Here is a 12,345-nt window from a genome sequence, read left to right as displayed (position 1 = left end):
TGTACCACAAATTAAGGTACCAAGAATTAAGGTACCAAAGTCAACTGTAGCTTTTCCAAGGTTGATGGTATTACAGGTGGTCAAACTCCTCTTCATCTTTTTGCTTACTCGTGGAAGAATAGCACTGTTACTTACTGAACTCTGATTTTGCAACTCTCTGTGTATTTATAGAACCAGAAAGACAGTTATCAGTATTTATTCATAATAATACTGATATTATTATCATGTCTGTATGATAATAAGACTTTTTTCCCCCTTCCCAGCTATTCGTTCTGATTAATATGAAGCCTATTTTGTTTAAATTTTAACTTAGATTTAAGATTAATTATTTTTAAGAAAGAATGGTATTTGGAGAATCAGGTAAATGATTCATGATAGGTGGGTTCCTGCAGATCTGTGGAACCCAAGTGGCTTTAGCTGTTACACCATATGATTCATGTTGTGTATGTTAGCCACTAACATAGAGGTAAAACAGTAAGGTGTAAAGTTAATCCAGCTGCTACCCATGTTCTTCAGAACCATCTTTGTATTAACAATATTTCTAAATTTATATTATATCTTAAAATTTTCATCAGTGGAAAACCTGTATGTCTTTTTCTGGTTAATATCTGATGTGTCACATCAGAGATGGAAGGGAAAGGCTAATTATCACCTACCAGCCACTTATCTGTTCTCATCTATGATTGCACTCAGAGAGTGTTGCACATCTGATATGTTGAGTGTCATTCACAGAGGCCAGTTGCCATGCTGAATTTACTTCCAGCTATTCTGACTTGCAGTGAGGTCCCTGGAGTTCCTCCTTGAGTCAGGCCTTCTGGAGCATCCTTGAAGTCACTTATTCTGTAATTGTAGCAGTGGCCAAGGCTGAAAGCCAGGAAATAAAACATACTGACCCACAGGATTTAGAAACCGCCTCATTTCTCTTTCATTGATTTGTTTACTGTAAATACTCATGTATACTATGATTATAATAGTAAGGGAGCACTTTCCATATATTATAGTTTTATTCTGTTCCTTAGAGTGATTATTAATTATGACTTACTGTTGATGCAGTCTTTGAATGATTCAATAATGTGAGGGTACTATACTGCAGTGAAGAATCACATGAATGATATTTGTCAGCATACTTCTTTATAAACATACAATTTTCATATAAAAAAAGATTGTGTTTAAAGATTAAATCACAGCAATGCTTTTCCTTCTCCCTTTCCTTAAAGCACTGGCCACTTTTCCTCTGTTTTTCTTCCTCTTTACTTGCTGTTGCAGTGTCCCATTTCCTCTCTTCCCAATTGTCCTCACCTCCTGCAAACTGTTGGTCCCTATTCTGACCTACAGAGGTTTCCCAGCTAGAGGAGTCTCTTTAGGGGCAGCATGGACTCTGCTAACAAGTGTTGACTGGGCAGCTGAGCCATTGGCTGCACTAAGGAGTGACATGCTACTCTTAAGACCTCACATCTGCATTAGAGAAATGCATTATAAGTTGAAGGCAAGAGGTGTGAGTCATGACAGATATGTCCCTTGTAGGTCTTTAAATACTCCTGTTTTAAAACTTTCAAGTAGAGAAGCTAACAAGTTGATGGTTTCTGTATCTTTATTACCAATATTTTCAGTTGCATCTCAGAATGTGGCAGGTTTCCTAATCTAATTACAAAGAATAGAAGGCCAGATTGGATGGGGCTCTGAGCAATCTGGTCTAGTGGAAGGTGTCCCTGCCCATGGGGGGTTGGAACTAGATGATTTTTAAATTCCTTTACAACCCAAGCCGTTCTATGACTCTAATCCAATGGAGCAGTGGCTCTGTCACTGCAGTTTTCAAGCTGCCAGAAGTCCTCAGGGCCATGGTAAGGGGCTCTCAGAGGAGTATTAAACAGTCAGGTTTGACTGGTTTTTAGGGTAGTACTTCTGCATTTTCTTATGGACCTATTAATATCAGTTCATGAGAATTATAAAGGCTGTGAGGTGGAAAGACAGGGAATTAAAATTATAGAGAACTAAAATGACTTTTGATAAATGTGAAGCGTTCCAAACATTAGTTTTTCTTTAGCTAAAGTGACTTCTGAAAATAGAGGATCATATATGACCTGTATTGAATTTCTGTACATGAAATGTCAAGATTTGAAGAATATTACTTTGCTACCAAGGAGGAAATGTTCTGCATGTTGTGACTGACAGATCTCTTCTTATTGTTGCAGTTTCTTCCCCAGTGTTGCTGTTACTGAGCCCCACGTTTCTCTTTCAGCGACTGTTCAGCATATTGCTCTCCCTGATGTCCACCTACCTGCTCCTCAGCACAGGGTACTTCATTCTTACTCTGTTTGGATTGGTTTTACATATACAATCCAGGGCTGTATGTGAAGCTACTTCATCTCATGCACAGTTCTGTTAGAGGTGTAACGTTTGCTTCCAGCTGCAGTCTCACCATTTATCTCCTTGTTTAGTTTACTAAATAAAATTTCAGGGGAACTTCCATATTCCTGCTTGTATTATAAACACTAGTTTGTTGACATTCCTTTCAACTAGACAAAGCAGTGGCTAGAAGGGTATGTATTCAAACCATCTCGCAGTAAAATAAGAAAGTCTGGTTTAGTTTATGTCCTTTGTTGTTTTGACATGTGCTTTTGTGCTTGCAAACAAAAGGAAATAGCTTCTCTCCTGGCTGCTCAGCACTGGTGTCTAGTTATGGCTTAAATGATGTGGGACAGGAAACAGGTAGTCCCAAAATGAGGGAGAATTTTATTCTGAGAGATTTTTGTGGAAATAATTTTTTTCAAAGGGATGCTTGTTCCCATAAAGACTAGGTCTTGCTTCTTTTTGGATGAAAGTCAACTCCTCTGATGTTTTAAATGAAGAAAACAGTATGTCAGCCCACCCTTTCTTTTCTTTCAGACTTGGTAGCTCTTAAGAGCATAATTAATGGGGAGATTAGGAACCATTCTTTCCGCTTTCCCTCCCACTTATCCTCTGGATTTAATTACACTGGAAAATTAAGTGGAATTAAATATCTTGCAGCAGACATTTTGCAATAGCTGCCTCCTGTGGATACTCTCATTTTGGTTGAAGCATCTCTTTTTTTCTTTTATCTTCTGCCTCCCCTTCCTCCCACTTCCCCATTAAGATTTTGATCCTAATGTTACTCCTGACTGCACACACATTCTTACACTCAACTTCTTAGCCTATGCTGGCTACTGGATAAAGCATGAATGTTGTTCCCTCCGAAGCTGGCAATCGCCCTCTTTGTATTTTAGCCCTGCACCAGACCACGTAAACATTGACAGTTCTGACAGTTCTCTGCTGTCTTCCTACAATGTCCAAATAGGGCAGAAAATTTTGGAATAAGTCTTAAGAAAGAAAACAAAAGCCAAAGTACTTGGTGCCAAAAGTATCCAGTGTTTCTCTCCTCAGGGTGCTCTTATACCATGTACTGATAACCCTGAACATTGTCCGGGTAATTACAGCACCTCTCTAGGTGCAGTCAGTGGAAGTATTGAAGCCAGCTGAAGAGCATGGTTACATACAACCAGTTGTCACTGACTCAGTTGAAGGCATTTAATTTGTAGGCATTATGAGGATTGTAGGTACTTCTGTTTACTGACAACCCAGCTGTTGTTGTCTTCATGTTTAACATCTTGTCATTCTGGTAATTAAAATAGAAATATCTATTCAAAATTTTTTGTTCCAGCTTGAAACTGCTCTGTAGCTGCACTAGTGGGGAGCACAACAGGAACAATACTAAGATTAACTGCGATGATTTTCTTATTTTCAGACAAACAAGTGTGTGTCTAAGGAGGAAAAAAATAAAAAGGAAAACATTTACAATCTTGTCAGTATTATTATCATAGTCAGTGTTAGTATTACAATTTTATCCTCAAAGAAAAAATTGAGATGTACCATGAAGTTCAACAGAGATGTAGAGGGCAAGGAGAAACTAAATATTATCCGATTACAATCTACACCACTATGTTATCTGTGGGTTTTAATGTCTCACGTAAGTGCACTCATACTTTGCTATTTGAGTGCTGTAGGAGCCAGAACTACTCCTCTGAGACTGAGACTGGAGCTAGAACAGCTTAGTGGCCATGGTTATAGTGTGACTTGGGGCTGCTGTTGTGAAGGATTGGTATATAGTGCTATAGTGATATATTTCAGTTCAGTGAAATGTAATGCTCTTTTTAGTATACACATGCCTTTCCTTGGAACCTCTCTCCTCAACAGAGTACTATCTTTTAGTATACAGATGCCTCTCTCTTCTCTCAGAGCTAAACTGAGATCACCAGAATGAGTTTGTGTGATTAGGTCCTAAAGAGATACAATGTAGAGTTGCTGTCTAAGTTGGACTCCTTGGGTTCCAAGTAGCTCTTGTTACAAAATTTTCCATTTTGCAGAAAATGAATGTCAAATGTGATTCTTTTTCTTTTGCTTCTTTTTAACTTTATTCCAGTTTTGTTAGAATTAAAAAGGGTGCTCATACAATGTTGTGGCAACCATCAAATAAGAAAATGGGTGCAAAACACAACAAAGCTGAAGCAACCTCTATTTCTCATACTTTTACTGTTTAATTATTGTATGGCCTTAAAATTCAACCAACCAACTGTGGGTACTCAGAAATGGGGAGAGAAGGGAGAGAGTACCACTAAGTCTTGGTATAGTCTTTGTGTGAAGAAAAAAGAAAAGAAAGATGTCAGCATTTGATGTTTAGTTGTTAGTGACTGCATTTACTATGATTATTGCATTACTCTTCAGATATGAAGCTCTTTTTCCACTGGTGCTATTTGGTTTGATGTTTGTGTGGATAAATATGGAGCAAAAAGCACTGCAGCGCTATGGTCTTTCACTCAAACCAAAGGTAAGAGCTCTTGATAGATATATCAGGTTAAGTAACAGCTTTATCTTTTATTTTTTTTCTTTTGAGAATGAAATAAATATTCTGAGTGGTTTTCAGACAGCAACACTTTGCATTTCTTTAAGTTTGGGAAGCCCTTATCAGCTGTTTCATGGACTAGGAATGTGACCTTGTAAGGAAGATTTGTACTTTATGTTATTGAAAATATTGCACATCAGAGCCATTTCTAGGAATGCAGGAAGACAGTTTGACTTAGTAAGACATAGTGGTATGTTTTGTAGGATACAAAACTCTGTTCATCAAGTATAGTGCTAATTCAGCATAAGGTACAGTAACTCTTTAGAGTAAGTACAATGTGACTGTACTTTTTTTATTCTGGTCACAGAGTCACGAGTGAGAGGCTGAAAAAAAATAATTTGATTTCTGAGAAGACACATAAGAAATATTAGAAATCTTCATTTGACTTTCTCCTACTCTTTGTTCAGGGACAGAGATTTTTCTCTGTTTAGACAAACAAGGAGCTGGAGACTAGCCTGGAACTAGCACATTCTCAGATTTGCATGTAGAGGAAGTTTTGTAATCAACACAACTTCTTTCACCTTAAAACTCAGTATATTGTCAACAATTTGCAAAGCCCATGCTGCTCATGCTGCAACTTAACTCTTGGGTTAGATCAAGGGTTTAACAAACTGTGGCTATGCCACTGTTTTGGTTAGATCCATGTGCTTGTTGCAGTTGTTTGGGTCCTTGGAGCCAGATAGGTGTGCAGCAGAGCTTTCTCCCACTCCTCCCAAATGAACCCTCCTTGGTGCAGCTCACAGACAACTTGGTTACAGATGCATGGGAGTGGCCAGAGTCACTCGAAGAGAAGTGTTGTTACACATCTTCCCTTCCTTTTGCAGCTCATGATAATTAGGGAGATTAGAAGATTATTTTGCGATTGAAATCTGAACCAAGTCAATCATCGGAATGAACCTGACACATACTGTGTTTTTGTAGTGCTCTTACAGGGAAGACAGTTTTGAAATTTGAGAGAGAGCAGGTTTTACCAATTCAAGGCTGAATATCAGTAATAAAAACAGGAATCACTTTTTATTTATGCTACGTTTAGCTAGGATGATGAGTGTGAGCGTGTTTTGTGGCATCTTAAGTGATAGAGATGGAATCTGAATGTAAAAATGTACATTTAACGTGATGCCATGATTGCAACTAAAGGTGTCTGGCATCTGTGGGATGTACTTTCTCTTCCATTCTAGAATCCCACTCTATCTTTTGCATCTTGTAAAAAGACATCTCTGATGTTGGTCTGGTGTTCTCTTTGTTGTAAAATAAAATTCTATTAAAACAGTATTAAACAGTGATGAATGCTTTATTAATCAAATGTAAATGAAAAGAACATAGGTATGCTGTAATGTTTTATGTTATCACTTCCTGTATGTCAACATTCACTGAAAACTTTTGGTTTCAAGTGAAAGGAACAAAAATGCTTACCCATACTTCATGTTTTAGGTTAAAAAATCATCAGCCTGTTAATATATGCTGCAAAGTAAATCTTGTATTAGAGAATCTGGCTCAGTTCTCTGATGATGTGAGATTATTTTTAATTAAAACGTTGTCCGTGTTGAGTGCCTATTACTTGACTTTTTTCTTTTCCCTAGTGAAAAGCAGTTCACTGACCTCTTAAATTCCATGAAGATAACTTCTCTTCAGGTCAAATGATATTGTGCTGAGAACTGAGTAAAGGAGGTGGAGAATATTTTAGTATTTTCATTCACAAAAGAAGTCAAATGAGGATAATTGCAGTCTTTTATTTCTGTAGGTCTTTATCTACATGCTCGTGTGAGCAGTGGAAGTGTGTGTGTGTAGGAGGAATATTTATGATGATAAGTCTAAAGCATAGAAGTTCATTTTTAGTGTAGATAGCAGCGGAAGCTCCACTGTTCATTTGATCATCTCACTTGTACAGTCTTTCTGGCAGATTCATTAATTCATTAAAGTATAATGAAAATATGAGAAAGGTTTTCAGTCCTCATTATAATACTCTAATAACAGATGATAGGGAAGTAGATTTCCTTCTCATTCATTTCAGTAAAAATATGGTGGCTCTATCAAAGTCCATTAGTTGATATTCAGTATTGATTCTTCTGCTCTCTTTCCAGCTTGCTGTTTTCGACTTTGCCTACGCTGTGGATATAACTCAGTTTCGAGAGCTCCACCTAGATGATGTCCGGAGGTCCTTCTTCTTTGTATCCTTTTGCTGGTTGCTGCATTCTAGGGAAAAGATGGGGTTTTTTTCAAAAAGACCTGTAATCAAAATCTGTAGTCTGGTAGTCATTGGAAACAGAAGCTGGTAAAGATGATTTGACTCATTTTGCTCAAAAGGCAATGATCTTGTACATTGTACTTTTTCATCAAGTAGTTAAAAATGCACTGTTTTGGAATCTGGTTCCCTGCCCACTTATAACCATTACACCTGAGGTAAACTTTCTTCTAAGGAATTCTGTTTTCAGTTTGCTTTTGTTTTATTACATTTTGGCTGGAGGGAACTCATTCACCTTCATGAATCAGTTGAAAAAGGTGATATTAAAGTTATTCTCATTTTTAGCATATGGCAGTGTGTTAGGAAGCAACTGTTAGGAAGCAGGCATGGGCCATGACCAAGCAGATGAAACAAGAAAGAAAGTTCCTGCAGGCTCTTACTAAAACACATTCACAAAATCTGACCTAGAATTATTTATATTGCAAGTGGTTTCTGCTGTTAGAGGTGATATGGGCTTAGGAGGGAAGAGCTGTTCATTCACTAACATAGTTAGTTTGCATTGCTGTAGCTGAAACTGCAACTGATATTTTTTTAATACTGTACAGACTTGATAGCATTGTATTTTTTCTCTTTTGTCATGGGACTGCAGTTAAGTGAGAGCTAATTGGCACTGAGTATGATCAGTGGACAAGTAGGACAGAAACTGAGCCAGTCTAGAACATAGGGGTTTCTAGTGCAGGTGGATTATTGTAGTTGTGGAGGGAGTTGTTTCAATAGTGGTTCTTGCAAAAACAGACCTTACAGTTTGTCAAATAACCAAATCTGAGAGAGTGTATCACAGACACAGAGTCCACACTGTTTGACTTTGGAACTATGCTGTTGAACACTGGGAACCTGCAGCAGAGGAAGTATAACAGAAACCATTTTAAGAAGGCAGTTTAGCGCTAAGAAAGAAAGCAAAACAAGTTGCTAGGTGTCGGATATTTGTCTTTGCTTTAGAGTATACCTGAAAAAAGCAGAGACATCTTGCAGTAAATTTATCAGTTTCATTTGCTATTTTAACAAAAAATAAACTTCTAGTAAAGCTATTGCTGTCTGTCAAATGCTGAAAATTAGGCAAAACAAAAAATCAAGCAATCCAATTGTATTTTTTAAAGGTCCAGGATAGTACTACTTTAACACTTGAATGTAACTCTGCTGGTTTTGGCTGAGATAAAGTTAATTTTCTTCATAATAGCTAGTGTGAGGCTATGTTTTGGATTTGTGCAGAGAATACTGTTGATAATACAGTGTTTACACAGAGTCAAGGCCTTTTCTGCTCCTCACACTGCCCCACCAGTGAGCACTACTTTATTTTAAAACACCTGGATGTATTTTGTTCAGCTCCTGAAAAGATAAACAATGTGCAGATCTCCTTTGCTGAGACCAGATATGATGCACTCCTGCTCAAAAGATGTTCTGGCTTTTTTAATTTAAGTGCTGTTTAATGTTCAGAAATAGAGGTATTAGAGGAGAAACTTTTTCTGCTAGAGCAGTCATACTGCAACTGTGACCCTGCAAACTGTGTGTCTTAGGATGAACTCAAGGTTCCTATATAGGGCCCAATAGTCAGCATTTGCTGAAAGAATGTATAGCCTGGTCTTAGGGAAGAAGATTCAGGTTGCTCATGCTTAACATTTCGATTAGACCTATGTGCCGCTGGCATTTTTTTGTTTGTTTTATTGCAGACCTGTTCTCCTTATAAATCTTAGCTGACAGAACTGTACTATTCTGTTAGACTGCTGTGTTACTAATCTTGAAGTTATGTGATACTCTTGGGAAGCATAATTTCTTCAGCTATGCTGACCTAATCCTTCCAAAATATGGCATGAGGAATCCCAACAATTCTACTGAACAGTTGGTAGCAAATTGTTTATGAAGAGACTTAAATGATCCAGTGCAGGAGCTATAACAGGAGCGAAAGGACCAGAGGGAGCCCTGGCAGCAGCAGCCATCCTCACTGACTAACCCTCTGCCTTATGCAAAAAAGCAGTTAAAAACCGTCCTTCAGCTGAAACTGTGTGAGCTATAATGGGCTCCAATGAGCTCAGGAGGTAGAAAAATGTCTTTCATGGGCTCATATAGCAGTAAGTGTTGCATCTAGATGTAAAGGATAGGGTTTATCAAAAAACTTCCAGCTATACAGATATTGCCGGATTCGTCCTCCCTCCCTCAAGTAAGGAAAGAAATGGGCGTCCTGTGTTGCAATGGGTAGACTCAGCATAACCTTTGGACAACAAATCCATGGGAAGGATAGCATAGGAACCTTTAGTCTTGTTTAAGAGCCAACTACCTCTTCCACGGTCAGTTCTTCAATAAAGCCATCTCTTTTGGTGTGCAGAACACATGCATGTGTCATTACTTTCTGCAAAAGCATGTGTGTTTGAATGCACAGTTGAGTTTGTTGTCCAGATATTTCCTATCTTGCCAGGTAGGGGCCCAAAGAGCCAGCTGCAGCTTTCTTACAGAGGCCACAAGACAGGCTCTAAACCCTTACCCAGGCAGTCCCTGTCTTTTAAAATTGACATAGTCATTTGTGAAATCTAGGGTAGAGCTAGACAATACTTGGGATTTCTTAATGCAGTGTAAAGCTGTCATAGTGGGTCAGCTTCTTGTAATTTCATGATAGATTTTGAAAGTAAATTGGAATGAAGGAGGGGGAATGATGGTTTTATTTTATTGTAGCCATTTCTGTGGTGTATTGTCCTTAAATACATTTAGGTTTTCTTCATAGTGACAGCCTTTTTTGGCACCGGAAACATAGCTTCTATTAACAGGTAAATTTTGTTCATAGATTTGAGACACAGGATACAAAAAATTCTTCCTGCAGTTGGCGTACTAAATATAAATTTAGTTAGCAAAATCAGGGCAGCAGAGTTAAAGCAATAGTCAGTGGAATGGTGATTATTTTGCTTCTGCTCTCTGTGACATGTTCCCGAAGCGCTTGAGCTTTTTGGTTATGAGATTGTCTCAATTCCATTAGAAGTTACTGACAGCATGAAGAGAGAGAGCTTGCTTGCTCACAAACAGCATGGCACCTCAAAAAACACAAGTAGAGAAAAATTGTAGAGAAAGAAAATTGAGGCTGGCAGTCCTCGCTAATTTAATATTTCAGCAAGAGAAGAGAAAGTTGGAAACCTTGTTTAAGACAAATGTATATACACCCAGTGTGTTACAGGGTAACTAAATGCTCTGTTTTTTAATGGAAAATGCCACTTCAAAGATATGTAATGTCTTTTTCATGTTTCTTTAGTTTTGATCCTGCTTCTGTCTATTGTTTCTTGACTGTGTTCAGTCCCTTCATGATGGGAGGCTTGCTTGTACTGAAGGTTAGTAATCTTACCTTAGTGAAATTATCTTAAAGAACTGTTGAATAAATAACGTATAATGTTGTTACTTTGCAATTCACAAAAACATGTATGTGTATTTGAGCTTCATTGATGTGTAAAGCTTTCAGCCTTTGTAGTGTTTCTAAAAATAGATCATTCTATTTCCCAAAAGAGAGAAGCTAAAGTGTGTGGATGTATATTTTAACAGCATTAGGTCAGTATATTGTATCAAAATGGAAATCTCAAATGTTGAAAAGACTAAATTCATTTTAAAAATTACAATCTTTTCCTTTATCATAATATCTACAGAAATGTTGAGATTATAAATATATTATTAGCTTTAAATATATTACATTAAGTACAGGCTTTGAATGTTCTACTGATTAGGTTGTCATTTTACAATGGATATTAATTTTTATATTTTTAAATCGTCTGTCAAAGATTGGATTGCATGCACTTCTTGTTTGCAGGCAAGGTGTGGGAGTTCTTTGCTAGCATTTGAGTAAAGAGTCTGCCAGAAGGGTGAAGGGAAACATTGACTTTTTGGGTTATTGCTAAAATAAGCAATATTTCCTGCCTCTGCCTTTCTGCTGCTTCTGTCCTGGAGAAAGCAGACTTAAACTACAGGTATACTGCATGTTATATGGCAGGACACCAATAATGCAAACCTTCTGGATGCAAGAAATCAGGTTTTAGCAATGTGTTGACATTGCTAACTTAAGGATTGCAAGTCAGCTTTGTAAAGAGCAAAAGGCACTGTTCATGTTTCTAACTTGTTTGTTTTTTCCTTAATTTACTGAACCATTTACATTTGTTTTACTTGACTTCGGAGGGGCAGTGTGATCCTTGTCTTACTGAATGCATTCTATATTTAGACTTTTTTGTGGTTGAGATGAGATGAGATTGTCCTATTACACTTGGAGTTCTGTCACATGAGATACTGAATCTAAATAGTTGTGACTTCTGGTCTGGTTGCAGTATTTATCACTAGTGCTAAAACGGATAAATGAAGTGAGGATCATTAATGTGTTTTAATTATAGTTTTTCATTTAGGGGAAGTGTTTCCTGCAAAATTATTTTCTACCCTGTCTAACCTATATTTTATTTTCATAACACAGACATTCTGTGATAATTTGAAAAGCAGGAAAATATTTCCACAACCTGCCCGGGTTGTTTTGTAAATATTACTATAAGCCAACATGTTGCTTATGTTTTAAACAGGTTGTGATCCCATTTGTTCTCGTATCATGTGCTTTCGAAGCTGTTCAAGTCACAACACAGCTGTCTTCTAAGAGGTACAGTAAGTGCTATATTTCTGCATTAGTAAGTGTTTCAAATCTATTTTATAAGAATTCAGGACTGTCAAATCTCAATCTGAATTTAAAAACCCCAAAAACTATTAGATCACATTGTTACTTTTATTTGTTATTATGGTTTGGGGTTTTGTTTAGTGATTTTTGCAAGCTCAGGAGTTGTTTTCTTGGTAATAAATGAGTGTAAATGGAAGTGTTCACCCTGTCTGAAACAATCAGATATTTAATATTCTTTGTTGACAATACACAGAAAGAGCACTTTTTCCTCCATAATGTAAAAAAATGAGCAGAATTTAAAGTCTAATTTTTATTTTATATTGCATCTCTGCCTATAGTATAATATTTTTAAATAGCCCATTTATAAAGTAACCACTTTATAGATTTGTAGCACTGACCTCACCACAAATAGCATTTAAGAAAAAGCAAAAAAAAAAAGGCCAGATGTCCTTTCATTGCACTTCAGTGCTTCCCAGATGTGTTCAGTATTACATATTTTTTGCAGTAGGACCAGATGGCTGCCAGTCCTTTCCTCATCTCTAAAGACTTTGCAGAGACCATGTGAGA

General features: G+C 37.2%; 1 protein-coding gene across 6 annotated transcripts in view; it reads left to right on the top strand.

Moving 5' to 3' along the window:
- Positions 1–12,345, top strand: part of PIGN (phosphatidylinositol glycan anchor biosynthesis class N) — a 101,567-nt gene that overhangs the window by 77,111 nt on the left and 12,111 nt on the right. For 3 of the 6 annotated variants that reach the window (XM_017809418.1, XM_017809417.1, XM_017809421.1), the window contains exons 21-26: positions 2,193–2,295; positions 4,741–4,843; positions 7,000–7,086; positions 9,861–9,916; positions 10,393–10,468; positions 11,690–11,763. In XM_017809418.1, the coding sequence (XP_017664907.1) occupies positions 2,193–2,295; positions 4,741–4,843; positions 7,000–7,086; positions 9,861–9,916; positions 10,393–10,468; positions 11,690–11,763 (499 nt within the window). Of the gene's footprint in view, positions 1–2,192; positions 2,296–4,740; positions 4,844–6,999; positions 7,087–9,860; positions 9,917–10,392; positions 10,469–11,689; positions 11,769–12,345 lie in introns of all 6 variants that reach the window. The other 3 variants (XR_001873926.1, XR_001873927.1, XR_001873928.1) reach the window with 3 other exon arrangements.

The sequence above is a fragment of the Lepidothrix coronata genome, unplaced genomic scaffold (assembly GCF_001604755.1).
Source record: "Lepidothrix coronata isolate B3197 unplaced genomic scaffold, Lepidothrix_coronata-1.0 Scaffold26, whole genome shotgun sequence".
Lineage (NCBI taxonomy): Eukaryota > Metazoa > Chordata > Aves > Passeriformes > Pipridae > Lepidothrix > Lepidothrix coronata.
Note: the sequence above shows the minus strand (reverse complement) of the source record. Positions and strands in the feature narration are given on the sequence as shown.